Source organism: Calidris pugnax, unplaced genomic scaffold, assembly GCF_001431845.1.
Source record: "Calidris pugnax isolate Ruff unplaced genomic scaffold, ASM143184v1 scaffold79, whole genome shotgun sequence".
Lineage (NCBI taxonomy): Eukaryota > Metazoa > Chordata > Aves > Charadriiformes > Scolopacidae > Calidris > Calidris pugnax.
The window spans coordinates 1,247,413-1,266,027 of record NW_015090817.1 but is presented as its reverse complement, the minus strand read 5'-3'; the positions used below and the strand labels follow the sequence as shown (position 1 = coordinate 1,266,027).

Genomic DNA, 18,615 nt, shown 5'->3' with positions numbered 1-18,615 from the left:
GGCCACCACACTGCTCACCGCTGCACCAACCCCCCAGCAGCGAGGGCAGACCAGCCATACCTCCACCAGAAGGTCCACGACGTCGGTTGGCATCTTCTCGATGAGGATCTCGATGACTCTGAGGATCTCCCCTTTGGCCCGAGCCAGTGTGGTGGTGTGGATGTTCTGCTGGGACTGCGTGTTGGCCGCGAGGGCGGTGTGTCTGTGCACCTACCGAAGAGCGCGGTTACTCGGGGAAACGACTCTCTAAATATTATTCTCCATCTGTGCTTATGTTTTTACACATTACCTTAAGAAAGCCCACACCAGGGAGGATGTTTTGCTTTATTTTGAGACCTAGGGATTATTTCCCCTGCTCGGTTACTCATAATCAGCAGAACCACTAATGCTTATCCTTGGGGTAGTTTTTAAACAAGGGTTTACCTGTTTTAAGTCATTCTTAATCTCATAAAACTGAAGGTCAAGATAAGCAGATGACTGGGTCTGGATTACATGATTTTCACATGCACCAGGCTGGCTGTCAGACCATCCCCAGGTAACACTGACCTCATAGCTGTGTCCCTTCCTCCTTGCCCTCCACACCCCAGGGCTCACCTACACTCCGTCTAAATTCAGACTTAAGGGGCTCACGTGTGCATTGCGTAAAGAAAGCGGGATTTTACACATGGATACTGGAAGTTCATCTAACCAGGGTATGAAAAATTAAGGCAGACACAACTCTTTGGACCCAGTAAAATATGGCTTCTGTCATGAATGACGGGCAATTTGGATTCACAGAATCAGAATGGTTTGGGTTGGAAGGGACATCTAAAGACCATCCAGTTATACCCCCAGACACCTCCCACCAGCCCAGGTTGCTCCAAGCCCCCTCCAACCTGGCCTTGAACCCCTCCAGGGATGGGGCAGCCACAGCTTCTCTGGGCAACCTGGGCCAGGCTCTCACCACCCTCACAGGAAAAAATTTCTTTCCACTATCCCATCCAAATCTCCGCTCTTTCATTTAAAGCCATTCCTGCAGGCACACAAACATCACCCGTGCTGTCCCCCTTTCTGGGGAGGGATGCTGGGTTCTGCTGGCAAGGCAGAAGAAGAAGAGGAGAAGGTGGCAGTGCCCTGCTCACCTCCTTGGCGATGGTGGTGATGAAGGCGGGTGGTCTGGCGGTGGCGATGAGGGAGAGAGCGTGCCGCGCCGAGCGGGCAGAGTCGGCGGCTGGGCTGAGGGGCAGCCCCATTGTGATGCTAAACGGGCACCAGACAAAGAGGGGAGAGAGAAAAGGAGCATTAGAAATATAGAGTGAAAAGATTAGAAACAGCTTATAATGTCAGTTCAAGGTCAACGGGAGCACTCAAACAGTTAGAATATAATGGACTCCCAACAATGAGCAGTGATTAGGAGTCAGGGTGTTCTATCATCAAATACAAAATCGAATAATTAACCATGAAGATTGAAAACAGTATGCGCATCTGTCCAAAGTGTTAAAAAGGCCTTGTTAACAAATTATCTGTATGTGCTGAATACATATCACCCAACCCAGCACCAGGCAAACGCAGGATGTCTGCCCAAGAATTTATGCTTTATTCTTTTGCAACGTTTTAAAGGCAGGCTGAAAAATACCCTGCTTGTAGCAATTCCCCTTAATTCAGCTAAGCACTGGTTACAGGAGAGAAAGGCAGGGAGCTTCCTGAAGAACTAAACCCACCAAATCTATTGGGTTTGATTTTCTTTACTGCATGAGTCAGTGGCAGCAGCACGATGGGATGACAGACAGCCCCGTACCTTATGCCTTCTAATCACTGAAATTATTCAAAAGCTCTTCAGAACTTGTAACACTGAGCTTTTAACTGCAATTCTTTCAGTAACAGTAAGGGATTAACTGGCATCTAAATTTTCCCCACGCAATGCTCATATTTGCTATGACAAGATAAAGGCAAGAAACAAAAAGGTAGTAAGTAGCCAATAAGTACATTAAGCAAAAATAAAATCTGGTAATACCTGACAACGACCACACATAGGCTAATTTTTGTTTAAGAGCTTCATTTCTTAAAACTGAGCTATTTTAGCTATCACTGTTGTATGTAGCACAGCAGAGTCCAGTTTTGCTAGCCTGGTTGTACATTATCTATAGGGAAAGCAGGAATGAACGTGCTCCCATATGGAACTGGCTTTAAGAAGGCTAGCCTGGTTGTACATTATCTATAGGGAAGGCAGGAATGAATGTGCTCCCATATGGAACTGGCTTTAGGAAAGGGAGGGAACACCTGGGAACCACTCAGCCACTCCACAAAGGAAATGTCCTCCACCGTGACGGCTGAAGCAAGGAGAGAAAATAATAAATAAATAAAGAATAATAAATAAATAATAAAGAAAAAACAACACAAAAGATAGTTTCCTTTGCTCATGCCAATAAAGCCTCTGCAACAATAAAGAAGGTCCCATTGGCCTTTTACTTGTAAAACTGTATTTGAATACAAGTTAAAAAGTCCTGTTTGGATGTCACAGCCAAAGGTGATGAAGCAGAAAGAGGGAGGGATGAAAATCTGGCTTTCCAAGGGGCTCGTTATGCCCAAAAGCAATCAAACCCCCAGCCCTCAGTAGCTTTTTTCCCTACAAAGGCTCGGTGCTTCTGCCAGCAGCCCTTTTCCTTACTGCCTGCTTGGTAAAGCCTGCGTTTTCCTCCAAAGCAACAGGCTTTTTGTGAACTCATCAGCATGTGGGCAGAGATTAGCCCCCCCGGGCTGGCCAGCTGCTCCAGCCCCCCGCGAGGGGCCGGGCTGATGGCACACTGCCCCACACCAGACAGATGCACAGCTAACCTACGGGGAAAGCTGCCTCTCACACCGGGCTTCTGCTCCCCATGGATGGGCCGTGGGGCTTCCCTACATCCTGCAGGAGCGGGCGGTGCGCGGTGTCCCTCTCCTCATCCCGCCCTGGCATCCTGCCACCACGCCGTAAGGGACATCCAATTTCCCCCACGCCAGTAATCAGAACATCTTGAGGTTTTTTGGCTATTTGAATAATGGTTTCAATGTAATACAGACCTTTTTAATAGACAATTTGTGCTAATCATAGATGCACAGCTAACCTACGGGGAAAGCTGCCTCTCACACCGGGCTTCTGCTCCCCATGGATGGGCCGTGGGGCTTCCCTGTGTCCTGCAGGAGCAGGCAGTGAGCGGTGTCCCTCTCCTCATCCCGCCCTGGCATCCTGCCACCACGCCGTAAGGGACATCCAATTTCCCCCACGCCAGTAATCAGAACATCTTGAGGTTTTTTGGCTATTTGAATAATGGTTTCAATGTAATACAGACCTTTTTAATAGACAACTTGTGCTAATCATATAAACAAGTTATCACCGCTTCAGAGTAATGTTGACGTACTTCGCTAGCTATGTAAAATAAGGAAGATGCATTTAAAAAGCTGTTTCTTAAAGCAAGTGGCAAACAAGCAGCTACCTGGGAAGAGCTCTAGGTCAGACTATGGAAAAAGTCAGACGGAGAAGGTTTTGATGGCGATGACCAGAAAAATACAGCAATCAGATCTCTATGTTTCCTGACTTCCCTAAAGCAATGCCAGATGAAAACTTCAGGGGATCAAGAATGTCAAATTTCAGCATAAAAGGCAAAGATCATGACTACTATCCCTGTTAAGCGGGCCCAAAGAAGGAAGCCTGGGACCACTGTCCCAGCTGGTCCCAGAGAGCTGGGGTGATTCCACAGGGAATTCCACAGGGACCTGCGGAAGAGAGCTGGGATGGGGCCACCTCGTTTTCCAGGGAAAGCTGCTGCTCTGCATGATGGACACTCAGCCTCGTTCCTCTCCTCTGGCTGGAGACCTCCCTTTGATGCCCTGAGGGAGGAAAAAGGGAAGGTGGGTATATCCCATCTCACCTGGCAGAACCCTGGACTCCAGCACCACTCCAAACCGCTCGGGTTTGATGGGGCAGCCTGGAAGTGGCGGCTGAGAGAAGGGGAGGAACCAAAGTCCCCCCGTGGCATGAATCTGGGGAGTGTGGTGCTCCTCTTCCTCAGCTCCATCCCCTGGGAATCACAGCTCTAAACCAGAACTGACACGGACACAAATCTGGCGGTTTCCAGGTTTAAATCATTTCTGTGGTGGCAGTGTGCAGTATCTTCCCACATCACCTGCAGGACCGAGACCCCAGCTCACGTTTCTCCTGTAAAACCCTCAGTTCCAGCAATTGCTTAGGCTACGTTCTAAACATCTTCCATTGGACTTGAAAGCTGGGGATGTCCCTGCCAGACTTCCTACGGCTCCACAGATGGAATCCATAAGAATATAAAAGTACAGTAAAATTTTTCCACTAAACACGATCAAAACTAAAGAGATTTAGCCTTATTATTTTAGTACATACACACGCATATAAAAATACACAGATCAATTAGAATGCAGTTTGCTAATCTGGGTATATTATATCATAATCTATATCAAACCGTAGCTTGTAATTCAAAGAGCAAAACCAACGGACAGCAGTGATCCCTACCATCATCCATGCTGAGAAACCAAAGCCGAATAAATGCTAGAGAACTACTCAGGATCATCCCAACCGAGCGGTTTCCTTCAGCACAGCCCAGCCTCCGGGGACCAGGACGAACCGGGAGAGTGGAGGAGTTACAAACACCAGAGTTTGGGATAACACTTCAGATATTCACTTAATTCAGAAGGGAAAAAAGAAATGTGATTTTTTTTTTTTTTTTTTTTAAAGCAGAAGCCTGCCATAAAAAGCTCTTTCATAAAACGTCCTTAGCGTGAGGGCGAGGGGCCGGGCAGCTGCGCGCCGTGATTGTGTGCACGGTAAATCAGGCACAAAGAGGGGCAGCTCAGCGGGGCAGCGGGAGGGTGAGAGGCACACTTAACCCCCCGCACACGCCGCTGCCCCGCTCCCCTCCCTCCCTCCGCCCGGCTCGCTGTCTGTCAGCAGTGTAACAGGCCATTTTCAATCTAAACCTTGTTATGGATTAATAAGCAAACACTTTCTCGCTTATTATGCAATTTATCATGATGAAAATTGCGTGGGGCTCCTCAAGGCTACATGCTGATCCATTCATTTCTTGGGAGCCGCGCGGACGGAGAGCCAGACTAATCTTTGTGACAGGCAAGGATGTAAGGGCAGGCTGGAAATGCCTTTCCGGAGAGGCCGGGTTTCCGTACAGCGGGGCTCGCCGCGTCTCCGGGAGGGCAAAACACCCGGGCTTCTCCTGTCACACTGCCTGCAGTAATTGCAGTTCACACAAATAACATCATTCATCCAGTTTAGACGTATTTCTGCAGTAACATCCCCCCCCCCAACACATTCATTCTTGAAATCTCGAGGAAATTAAAACTGTCACATAAAATGCCTAATATCTGCCTCAGTATAAGGTAAAAGGAAGCCAGAATCCTCACCCCCTCTGCAGACGGGTGATGAAGTGTGTACGTGGTATTAAGACAGTTCCTTATCACATGTAGCATTTAAAATGTGCATGTTTATAAATTAACATTTTTAAACACAATTTCATAAAGTAAAATTCATTCCTAACAGAGCAGTTTTCAGAACTGTATGATTTGAAAGGAACTTCTATGATTAAATGCTACTCGGGGTGTGTAAAAGTGCTCACAGCATTAAATGCTATGGCTACAGGCAAGAGAAATTCTCCGCTAAAAGGGAAAAGTAACTAAAACTATAAATACATAACTTAAACTCCCGGCTAATTCCTAATTAGAAGGGTATTCCACAGACTCATATAATGACACATAAAAGAGCAGCGTTCGCTCTGATTTAGCAAACTCTTTAGAATAAAGCGGAAAACTGGCCAGTTGTTTCAGGATTTTTGTTAATACCTGAAGTACCATTATTACCCATGAACTAAGCAACCCCCTCGGTCAGCTAAGCACCCTGCTTCTCATGTGGATGAATATTGCCTGTGCCACTGAAGCCCTACCACAGTTTTAAAACAGTTTGGAAGTCCTGCAGATGTTTCCTTCCCCTTTAACATAACGCTGAAACATATCCTGCCCCGGGATCCTCCCAGAAAGCTTGGGAGACATCAGCAGTGCCATCCTGCAAACATCACCTGCTGGAAAATGAACCCCTGCGCTTTAGGAAAGGAAATACAGTACAATTAATTCCTAAATAATCAATTATGATGACCTCAGCAATTTCAGACACTAGGTTTTTCCCTCGCCCCCAAGCAACAGCCCTGCAAAGAAAGCATCAGAGAGTGGCCAGCCCTCCTCCTGCAGGAGTGACACTGCTTCCCCAGGAACGCTTTATCTCATGGGTTACAAATTATCACTCAAGGAAGAGCACTAATTAAATTATTATTTAGAAGGCACTAGAGGCCCCCAGCCCCAAGGCAGCGCTGCCGACAGTCCGGGCACTGAACTACAGAAACCTCCTCAGCAGCAACAACGCCACCAGCTTTAACAAGGAAAAACATCGACCATTTCTGTATTTTACATGATGAAAATCATCACTACATTTAAATAGTTTCAGTAAGAGTCATTTTCCCAGTGGATGCCTGCAGAACTTTATTACTACAGTATTAATTGACAGTAACAACCCAGTAACTGAGATCTGTGCCTGCTGCAGGGACCCCCCCGGCGCAGGAGCCACCTGCTCCCCATGTCCTGACGGGGACCAGGCTGTCCCCACGCCAGGGCCCACAGCCAGGGAGGGACAGTTTGGTCCCAGTGGCACTAACGCACACCCTCTTACATTTTTCAAGGTTTTTCCATTAAAAGCAGGAAGCTTGAAACAGCTTTCAAAGCCAATTACCTGACGTCCACCACCACTGTTTTATTTCATATAAACAGCCTACGGTGGGTGCTTCTTATTGTCACTTCTTATTTTGTCTCTACTTAGGCACAGAAATCACAGCCTCTCCTTTGGCACCTTTAAGTGGTTTGGTTTGGTTTTTTTTATAAAAACTTAATAGAGAAAAAAGTTGCTCAGATAGAGATTTAGAATAAATTTCAGATGAGATGATCAATTTTACAACAAACAATAAAAAAAAAATAAATAGAAGGACTCTATCGCAAAACTCTTCCCTGCGCAAATGGTCCTGTTGTCATTAATCAGCTTAATGGTGTAAGTAAAGACTGTTCCTGTGAGAATCGGGGCCTGACTTAAAATTTATTGTATTTTAGGCCTCAGATCATAAAATTTGTAGATACTCAACAAAATTGCTACTCATGTCCAGCGAAGCTGCACACGTTAAATAAATCCCGGATGCCAGTATTCAAAAATCCCATTCTCTTAACACAAAATGCATTAAAAAAAGGTGTTTTTTTGTTACCCAGGTCACCTTAATGACCTCACTTCTGCCTTTAGCCATCATTATGTGATGGAGTGACTGACAGCACACGGAACAACACGTACACACACCTGTGTGTACATAACCAGGAGGTGCACCATTAGAGTAAATGTTAAGAAATTGAACAAATACACTCTTAAGAGTTCCTTGCACAGAAAATAGCTATAAACATTTTCTATTTTGTAAATGTATTCTATAAACATGTTAGATTTTTTGCCGTGCATTTTATATCCAAATGTCAGACTTCCTTATGAAATCTGTCCCCCCCTCAACCCCAATTACGAATCCCTAATTGAAAGAAGATTTTATTTCAAGGAGGTTAGAGTGGAGGTACAAGAGAGCATTCCCTATAAATCTTGATTTAGGACATTTTAATAAGTTGTTCTCTGACCCTAGAGACAGGCTGTGGTCTACTGACTTTATGATTTCTTTCCTTAAACCTACAAGTTACCTTGATGTTATTAATAGCGCCGCTGTTGATAAAATAGTACATTTTGGAAAAGGTGGTTTTCTGAAACAACTCCCATCCTGATGGGATGGCTTGTAAAACCATGGAAAAATAAAAATCCATGTATTCAGACACACGGGTGGAAAACACCTTCCAAAAATACTATTTTTACAGTTAGGAAAGCCTAAAAAAAAATAAAAATGTTAAAGGCAGACAGATATATTACATGTTAAACCTGAAGCAAGGAGTTATTCCGTGCCAAGCACCACAGCCAGCAGGGGTTAAACCTGAAGCAAGGAGTTATTCCGTGCACCACGGCCAGCAGGATTTGACCCGTGGGCAGCAAACCCAGGATCCTGAGGGGGGAAATGCTGGTTTGTAAGGGACTCCCGGGGCTACCTACTTGGCCAGCTGCTTCTCGGCGTCGGCGCAGAGCTCGAGGAGGCCCATGAGCACGGCGGAGACGTCCATGTAGGGCTCCCAGACGGTGAAGCCGCGGCCGATGAGGTCGATGGCGGTCCTGCGGATGGTGCTGTGCGCCGGCAGCTTGGGGCTGGGGGGCTGCAGCAGCAGGAACGTCAGCGCCTTGCCTGCGGGGACCAACCGGAGACACCACCCTCAGGACAGAAAACAGCTTCAACACACCCAGATTAGTCTCATACAGTCATCATGCCTACGGAGGGAATGCCACTAACAACTTATTTAGCACTTTTTAAAAATAACAATAATTACACATATGTAAATGCAAAGGAGGGCTAAAACAAGCCACACCCCCAGATAAAGACAATTTATCATATCTACATAATTATTTGTTATCTCTTAATAAAGTTTACTTAGCTTGCTATTATGATAACCTATTGATTTTATGAGTTTTTTCTTTAGTTTTCAGAACTGTTCACTATGAGTTACCTGTTTTATTTCTGAAATAAACTGCCTTCATCTTCAGCACCAACAGCCAGGCTTTTCCAGTCTGTTCACACTAACCCCTTACACGTGCGCAACAAAAGAACTCGAAGTTTCTTCTTAGCAGGCCACGAAGCTCTAGTTTGTGTGAGTTTCATGTCTCAAATCCAAGCAGCTTACTGAAAAGCATGACTACTCAAACATTACTCCAATGAAATACTCCTGCCTTTTCCACAGGACCCCTCCCAGCATCGCTCCCGCTGACACCTACCGTGGGGAAACAGAGCTCAGGAAAAAGATGAACTAAACAAAAGTCATTCTGCTGCCCGTTCCTCAGCCTGGACATCTTTGTTTAAGCTTTGACTTGGCTTAAATGAACGAATTAATATTGACAAAAACATCAACTAAGCTAATGAGTTGTTAGTTAAGGCAATAAACATGTCACATTAGAGTCAGCGCAGTAAAGAGGTAATTAGCCCTGGAAAAGCTCTGCTGATTGGGGCTGCAGAGATTCCTTGCTGGGAACCTCTGAGCTGCCGCGGAGCCCCGGGACCCACAGCCTCCCCCCACAGCCCAGGCAGGTCCTGAACCCACACGGAACCATCAAAGGGGCCAGAGAACAGCCAGTCAATGGTGTTTTAGTCAAAGTTTGGGCCACCATGGTGACGTGATGGCACAGATCCCACCAAACTGAAATGTAGCTCGTGGTAGCGCTTGGGCATGCTCCTCCAGCTTTCCCATTTTCCTCTAGATTCCCTGCTGGAAATCTAGATAACATCAGGCTCTTTCAACAAAAAAAAAAATAAAAGATTGCCCTAGTAAAAAAGTTTTGATGACTTACGTGTACCTTCTGTTAGGTGAAGTCATTAAGAAACAAATCCACAAAAGCTCCTTTCATTAAAAAATCAGGGTGTGACTTTCTACACAGAATTCCTCCCAGCAGTAACTTTGCAGAAATGTAGATGACGTTCCTATATACATTTCTATTGAAATATCATTTTGTTCCAGCTGTTTCAGATGTGTGGCACAAGCGTAGGGCAATGAAGAGCAGCACAGGAGGCAAATCCAGTGAGAAGGCATTGATTTTGCCCCTGGAGAGAACTGCCCCCCTCGTCAGAAGTCCTCAGGAGCACCAAAACCAGACCGGAGTCTTCTCAACCAGTAGAGGAGGATACAATTTTGGGCACAAGCACTGAAGTGCTTTCAATATTTAGGACAGAGAGAGCAAATCTGCCAGTTCTCTGCAGGAAACACCCCATGTGGCAGCACAGCCACCCCCCCAAACAGCTCCATCCAGCCAAAGGGCACAGTCAAACAGAATCACAGAACGACATGGGGCTGGCAGGGACTTCTGGAGATCATCTAGTGCAACCCCCTGCCAAAGCCCTGCCCACGCTTTCTGGCGTTTACCTCAACACTAAAATGAAGGTGTGAGTCTCTGATCCTTCTGTCCTTTCTATTAATGACAATATGACCCGAATACTAAAGCTTATGGGTTATTTCCAGTGCGTGTAGCCCCTTGGATTGCAAAAATCCCTTTCCCTGCTGAGTCTCCGGAGCTTTCACCACGTTCCATCAGTCAGCATTGTTACCCCAGCTTGCCGATAGATTTAAAAAAAATTAAATAATTTGCCCAGGAAAATCAATAGCAGCGGCATGAACGAGACACTGATAACTCTGATTCCCATTCTCATAATTTGCCACGGGATCAAGTTCCAACTAAATAAAAATGATGGACTCCAAGAGTATGATTTAACTTGCTTTGCAGCTTTTTCTGATTTTATGTAAAAAAAAACCAAAACCCAAGTGAAGAATCACAGCTCTAATTTCTTTCCGTCTGCCCTCCCTCCCCTTGTTCATGGGCATAGTGGTTTTCTACAAGAAATTAAACCAAATTGTGACCCTTCCTGGGTGATATTTTCCCAATCTAACATATACCTGTGTGAAACGTCCACGAAGGAGAGACAAATAAATTTGGATAGCTGGGTTAAAAATCCATACCCCTTAGTCCCCTCCTACTTCTAGTGCAGCGAATTTTTATTACTTATCTTTTCTCTTCTTTCAGACAGGTGTAAAACCAGAGGATATTTTTATGCCCAAATTAAAAATTAACTGGTCATATTATTTGAAGATTTTTTTCTGAAGATGTAATGATGAAAAGATTTTAATTATTTTTTTTTCAATCACATAAAACATCAAATTTCTTAAGTTTTACAGAATTCATTGTCAGCATTTTTCTGGCCATTGATGCAATTCTGATACTTCTATTTACTCTGATGATCTCTAAGGAATTGAAATCCCATTCCCACAATCCCACCCACAGGAAGGCAGACCCTGCTTAATTCGTCAGGAAATCTAAACTCTTACTTCTGCCTCCCCTGGGCTGAAAATGGAGCAGAAGTTGGGATTAGCAAAAATGTACATTGACAACGACATCTGTGACTTGCTGAAAGTCCTTTTTCTTGTTTTTATGGAAAAGGTGAAGGTTTGCAGGGAGCTGGGGGAGCGGAGCTGAGCAGAGGTGGGACACCATCGGGTCCTGAGACTTGTAACAGCCTCTCAGGGGGCTGAAAATTAAATATATCCTAATTAAATGTGTTTCTGCAGTGCATATATAGCCCAGTGCTTCACTGCGCAGTTAAGATTTTTTTTTTTTTAACAATACAAGAAAAAATATACAGAAATGCTATTTAGTCTTAAGGGGAAGGTGTCCTCCGTGTTAATTATCCATGTAAGTTCTGGAAATTTACCAGAGGTTTAACAGGTGAAACCAATCAATCCTAGAAGCAGTAAATTCCCAGTGTTTCTATTAAACAGCTTAATATCTATTGCTTCCTATATGAAGGAAACAGAGAGCAAAGAACACTCCTGCGTGGGCCCAGCCGAACGCTGCCCCCAGGTCATTTTAAAGCATCCTTAAGATTTTGCATCCTTGGTTAGAAAGGGAAACAAAGGCACAAGAAGAAAAGGTTTCTAACAGCTGCTTTCCCAGGCTTTTCACTGGAAGCCTGGCCCGGTGAAACCCACCTAACAATGCCATTTTTCTTCCTCTCAGAAGCTGCAGTGGGGGAATCAAATGTGAAAGCAAGATCAATTCTCTTCCAAGACAGTAAATGAGTTTCAGATCAGACTTGTTTCAATTTATGGAGAGAACTCAACTATGCTGCCTTAAATGCATTCTTCCTCTAACTACGAAATTATATTACAGTGCTATAGAAAGAGTAAACTATCATTATTTTAATCCAAAATTTGTTTAGAATCTAGCAGGAAGGAGAAAGCCAATACGACTCGGGTCATAACTGTGCATTAAACTCTGTATTTTCATTCCTGTTAATTGCATAATTCCATTAAACCATGCTATTTATTTTAATCTAAATTATATAATGTTTTCTAAATAAAGCTATTTCCATAAAAATGATCATCGTCTCATAGGAAGTAGCTGGTTTTTTCCATCACAGTCCTGACCAAACTCTTTGTGTATCTTAGAGGTTTTCTCCAGTTACACATAATTGTAAGGAATTTTCTTAAGCAGCTTGGACAACCCGTGGTCTGGGCCAATGGAAGATGCACAGTGTCAACGGAACAAGTCAACACAGGAACTCGGGGATCCCAACTTAACCTTCTCCATAGCCCTGGTGTTTGACACACAAATGTGCCTGTACCAACAACAATGTGTTTTATTCTCAGCTACTGCAAAGCCAGAGAGCAATACGTGCCTATTTTGAGCTGCTCCTTTCTCCCCAAGGTGCCTGTCCCCTCGATTTGGGCAGCACACCCATAGCTGGACTGGCTGAAGGAGTGGGACCTCTTCTCCCTGGAGAAGAGAAGGCTCATGGGGACCTCATCACAGTGTTCCAGTACTAAAAGGGCAGCTACAAAGAGGACAGGGGCTCTCTTCACCAGGAGCCACATGGAGCAGACAAGGACCAGGTCCTTGTTGCACTGTGAAAGGTTTCATATTGACATCAGAAAGAGGTTATTTTACAGTGAGAACAATCATTCACTGGAACAACTTCCCCAAGGACACGGTGGAGTCCTCATCGCTGGAGGCCTTCTAGATGCGATCGGACAGGGCAACAAAAATACTACTATGATTTGCACACATTTCTTACTCCCACCTTACAGTGAGAACAATCATTCACTGGAACATCTTCCCCAAGGACATGGTGGAGTCCTCATCGCTGGAGGCTTTCTAGATGTGATTGGACAGGGCAACAAAAAGACTACTACGATTTGCACACATTTCTTACTCAGCAAATCCCATCTTCTTCCCAATGAAAGCAAAAGCTCCCAGCAAAGACTATTAATTAAAAAAAAAAGGTCAAGAGAAAGTCCAAAACAGTTAGGAGAAATCATTTCCCATAATTATAATACTAAGCATTAATCAACCCCTCCATTGTAAACCCAAATCCCTGCCAGCTGCCTCAAAAGCAGTTTTATGTCAATTATTTTTGTATATTTTTCTCCCACGTTTCTCCTTCCTAAAATGAGTAAGCGTAATATCTCACAAGTGTTTTTCTGGGTTTGCCATTATTCTTAACACACATATCTGTAAGACAGTAAAACTCTGACTCCTCTCCCGTTTTAAGGTAGGGATGCTTGGCTCAGCACCTGCAACCCTAATGAAGGAATAATGTTAATTTATATGATGAATTAAATTAGGTTCGGTTCCTCTTCCTCTCACTCATTACAAAGGCAAGCACGGGCTGATTTATTGACTTGTCACAGCTTATGAAGCAGCAGTTCATAAAGAAGTTGTTCTGAAGTGTTCTTTTTAAACATGCAAACTATCGATTGACAATGTTTGGGCACTATTTTCTTCAATACAAGCACTGAACAGCAAAAAGCACATGTAGCTTTGGTCTTCCCATTTGACACACAGAGAATACATATCTCCACTTGGCAATACTTGCATGTAGATAACGTCACTGAATCCTCAGACACACTACTGCTTGCTGCTTAGGTGTAATATTTAAATGCAGCTTACCTGACGTGCCAAACACCATCTCTGAACGTAACACACCGAGCAGGTACCAGCCAGGGAGCATGGCAAAACAAACCCACCATTTTTTGAGATGTTTTTCAGGGAAAGAATCCCTCTTTCCCCTTTAGCACAACGTACGTGTCACCAACACGGAGGGATAATGTAACCTCTGTGTACGATCTGTCTCCCTGAAGAGTGTTATTGCTGGTTGTGCCACCACTGGCACTCGGGGTGTCTCTCCAGCCCTCCAGAGCAGGAGGGATGGCTGGGAAATGGGGAGAATATTGTCCCTGCTCATATTGGACACATTAGAAGAGCAGGTTTTTCAGGATATGTGACACTGCACCGAGCCTTTCATCTTAAAGCAGCTTCCCCAGGGAGCAGCTGCCGGCGGAGGGACCCAAGTAGCCCCACAAGCAGCCTGCAAAAACCAGGCTGGTTTGGTTTTTTTTCATATTCGATGAAAACGTGAGTGTTCTCTGGTGGAAGTGTTTGCATTTTGCCCAGTATTTCATGCAAGAGCCCGTGCTTGAACGATTGCAAACAGAGAGCAGGAAGAGGGAAGTCCATGGACACAGAGGTGGTTATGGATGGCAAGACACGGGTCTGACACCCTCCTGGGAACGACCCGGGGCTCCTCCAAGCAGCATGGGGGACTCTGCAAAGCTGAACTGGCAGGAAAAAATACAGTATCTTGAATTTTTATGACCCCCAAATGCGGTATCAGTCCCAAAGATGAGCCTTCACCTACAGAGGCGTTGGACCGGTAGAAAACACAAGTGATGGGGACTTGTTTGGTGCTGAGGCTTCCTCACAGCCCAAGCACAAAGAAGAGAGATTTTAGTTTCCTGAGCTACAGTCCATGACAATAGCCAGAATATATTAAATATCCAAAAAAGAAACCTCTGATTAAAAATATGTAATGCAAATCACTCATCCCCTACAGGATTTGGGGAAAAAGGCAAATATAATTTTTTAAGATTTGATTTTGCTGCTCAAGCCAAAAACCAGATTTAAATGAGGGCATAATATCTGCCACAAAGATTGACCGTTTTCTGCCATAGGGATTGACTATTTTTTCTAAATATTATCTCTGAGGCTAAGATATAGATTTTCATAAACCACCATTTTTCCTTTTTTTTTTTTTTTTTTTCCTTCAGGGACAAAATTCTGCTGGAGACACAGATCTAATCACAGCAGCTCAAGGAAGAAAAGCACACTTTAGGCTTTCTCCTACACAGAATCTCACAGCATCCTGACCCAAACGAGGAGAATAATGCCACGAACCACGGGATCCGTACAAATCTGGATAGTTTTCTGCATAACTGCTATAAAAACCCAGCCAAGGAAAGGGTTGGTGCTGCTGGCGGGCTCCTTATCAACAATAAAACCAGCTATTTGCTTTAATCAGGCCGGTGTGTTTTTGGGCTTGTTCAAATTAAGTTACTGAGCCCGTTTGCCTAATTTGCTGTGAAAGGCTGCTGTTCAGGTGCTCGACTGATTTATTGCTCCCGGACGCCAGGAGCCCGAGCGCTCGCTCGTCTGTGCTAATTGCGGCCGCGCGCTCAGCCCACGGGCTCGGCACAAGGTGCATCCATCAGCGGGGAGCCACCTCCTCCTCCTCGCTGGACCGACAGCCAAAACATCCTCACAGCACAGAACTCACGGATCAGAAGACCTTAGAAAAGGTTTCGAGGCAGGTGACGGAGCAAAAAACCCTGTGTTCACCAAGAAGCTCAAGTTTATCCTGCACTAAATTCTATTTTCAAATGAAATACATTTGGGATACTATAGAAAAATCTGTAATGCTGGAACCCCCAAATTATCAAAACACAGGGAATATTTGACTGCACCCCCTAGGTATTCTTGTGCTTGCCTACCTTTTGGGTGCCTACATACGTGTAAAAAAGCCAGAGCACATCCTGACAGGTAAACCCCTCTCTAACATACACAGACACAGCTCCAGCAGCTATATTGTGAAAATAAATATATTGCTTAGAAAAGGCATCCAGAGGCTGCAGTGATGGGACTTTTAGAAGATACTACTGAGTGGTGAAGCCTGAATATTGGGCAGCAAATAATGCAAAAGAGTAAAAATCCCAAACAGAGGAAAATAACATGTAATACCTCAAGCCCTTTGTATGGCAACGCTCCTGTGCCAGACCTCGAGACCTGAGCTGTGGTGCTCACCACATGCTGCTGGTCCTCTCCCAGCCGGGAAGAGGGCACTGAAATTGCATTTACTTTGAAAAATAAATATTTTCTTCATCCCAACCTAATGACCTAATTGTTTCAGCCGAGGGTTTCCAGAGACAGGGCTGAGCCACCAGAAGGTGAGCCATTTCACGACCAGGGCTGTGTAATGCAGAACGTGTCTGAGGAGCAGGCGGCACAGCCCATCACAATTATGCAGACGGGGATATTTCTATTTCTGCCCAGGAATTTCACTTGCTTTCCCTCCTGCCCAACAGGCAAGAAGGTCAGCTGCGACCAATTTGGGACATCATAATTAAAAAATGAAAAATGGTATCGGGAGTCTGCATCAGGCACCTCACCTCTGGCCACCTCATCATTCCCCAAACCAGCAAATGCAGAGCGACTGCCACCCATTACAGAAGGAGGGAACCCTAAAACTGGCCGTGGAGGGAAGTAGGGACACACAGCCTGACAAAACCAACATAAATAACCCAATGCTGTGAGCACGCCAGCGCGTATGACACTCAGTGAGTTAAAGGGCAAAACGCTTATCATTAATAACTATATTGATGGCAGATGCTTTGAAAAATACACTGCCTTAACAACAGAACCCAGCATTTTCATATTCAGGCCAGAACAGTCAGTCAGATTTATCAGCCCATTAACTTTATAAACACAGCATTAGCTGCAGTTTAAGTGTGATGCGGTGCATCTGTAATGAGAAATTCTTTGGGTGGCATTTTATAATTAAATATCTCATGAACTATTTGTAAGGTCAACAGAGATTAATGCAGGGTGTCAGGCAAGGTCACCGCCTGGATTTCTAGAGAATTCCACCCTCTCAAAAAGGCATTATCACAATTATTATTATTTTTTTTTTATAAATCACAACGTGCACAATTTATACAGCAAAAATGCTGCACGTGTTAACAGTATAAATGAAGAAGTGATTTGTTTTGATAACTTATTTTGACATAGAAAATAGGGACAGGCTGTCAGAGGGGTGGCAGAAAGTGGCAGCAGGTCCCTGGTGTCCCCCACCCTGGCATCTCGCTCTGGGGGTGACTGGGCAGTTCTGCTCAGCATGCACTGCTGCTGCAGCACCAGCGTGGCAAACACACAACTTGAAATAGACAAAAATCATTAATTTCTTTAATGAAGACTTCTGGTTCACACCATCACTTACGTCCTACAAGACCAGGCTACACCTTAGCAGCTCCCCAGCTGTTCTGAGGGGCCAAAATATTTTCTGTGTAACTGGAATAACCTGCATGTATTGTAGTACGGTGTCTGAAAGTCATAACAGGACACATATCAATAAGGAAAAACCGTAAGTCTGAACACATAGTAAGAATTTTGCTTTTTCTGAGCACAGGGTTGCCTGGCAAGCGGTATTTCCATTTTTGGTGACCTTCGCCTGTCCTGTCTCCATTTGGGGCCACTTTGCTGGGGTGAATTCCCCCCCTGTGCTGGGGACTGGGCTCACACAGACCAGAGCAGACACGGACCGCAAACACCAGGCTGGGACATCACACCAACCCCCTTCTATCTTGTGGGCATCCTTTCACTGGAAGAGATAAAGCTGAGAAGGAGGATAAATCCACTGCATGCAACTATTTTCTGGCTAAGCAGAGAGTGGATGGGTTTTGAAGCAATACCAGCTGCAGAGAGACCTTACAGAGGTGACAAAGGGGACTTCTGCCAGACTCTACAGAAACCAAACAAACAGCAGCATGGACAGGAACCTGCCCAAAATAACTGTATGAGCCAGGGTGCTGCAGTCGCATTTGCTTCTAGATTTTGCCCTGTTAATGACAAATGGTCAATGCTTAGATATGTAACCATTTTCTATAATGTCACTTTTCCTGTCTGTACTAAGGACAATGACATCACCACTGCAGCACTAATTGTAATACAGGTCCAGATGTAACACTTCATATAGCACAGCTTTCCGTTCAATTCATCTGCCTCTTTCTCTACTAAACCAAGGGGCGTTTTCAGGATAAAAAAAGATAAAAGAACGAATAACATAAATGCAAGTGTTAAGTGGGAGGAGAAGAAAGGATGTAGGAATTCCAGCATAAGAGCTGGAACCAGTGCCAGACTGGTTCTGCCTGTGGCCCTCTCTCCTGTGCTCTTGCTTATTACATTCACAATTTCTCAGCTTTATCTTTTCCAGTGAAAAGGTAATTTAAATTAACCGGTTTGTAGCAAGATGTACATACCACCCTCTCCTCCCTGCCCCACGCAGCAGGGCAAGGGACCCAGTGCCCTGGGATACTCACACGTGTGCCTCGCCAAGGAGTAATTGGATCCCCCGCTGGTCAAACCAAATCCCTCGGGAATCTGGCTGGAGCTGCGTGGCCGAGTGAGAAGTTTGGGAGGTTCGATCTCAGCCCCGAACTCGGCCCCGATGACGCCCAGCAGGACGATGGCCGTGGCCTGCTTCCGTCTCTCCTCATAGGACGTGGAGATCTTCTTCATTTGGGGGAGACCAGACAGACAGCCTAGAATGAGAAGTAAGAAACGTGAGAAAAATCCAAAGCAGGGTTGCTCTGTAATGCTCCAAACATCCTGTTTCCCAGAGAAAATAAAACAGGTTCAATCATGTTTTCAGGACTGTTACTGCCCTTGCCAGGATCTTCAGCTGCTGGAGATGATTCCATTTTACTTCTCAAAACCTCTAACACACGACAAATGTCTAAATCCCACCCATGCAAGCCTGTCTTCAATGGAACCCACACTTCAAGAACTGCTGAGTTCTCACAGAA

At 44.9% G+C, this 18,615-nt stretch overlaps 1 protein-coding gene across 1 annotated transcript in view; it reads right to left on the bottom strand.

Moving 5' to 3' along the window:
- WDR7 (WD repeat domain 7) overlaps window positions 1–18,615 on the bottom strand; it is a 94,774-nt gene that overhangs the window by 21,565 nt on the left and 54,594 nt on the right. Inside the window, exons 21-24 of the mRNA XM_014939790.1 lie at window positions 18,130–18,351; window positions 8,165–8,351; window positions 1,122–1,239; window positions 61–210 (exon numbers count right to left, since the gene is read on the bottom strand). Coding sequence (XP_014795276.1) covers window positions 61–210; window positions 1,122–1,239; window positions 8,165–8,351; window positions 18,130–18,351 — 677 coding nt within the window. The remainder of the gene's footprint in view (window positions 1–60; window positions 211–1,121; window positions 1,240–8,164; window positions 8,352–18,129; window positions 18,352–18,615) is intronic.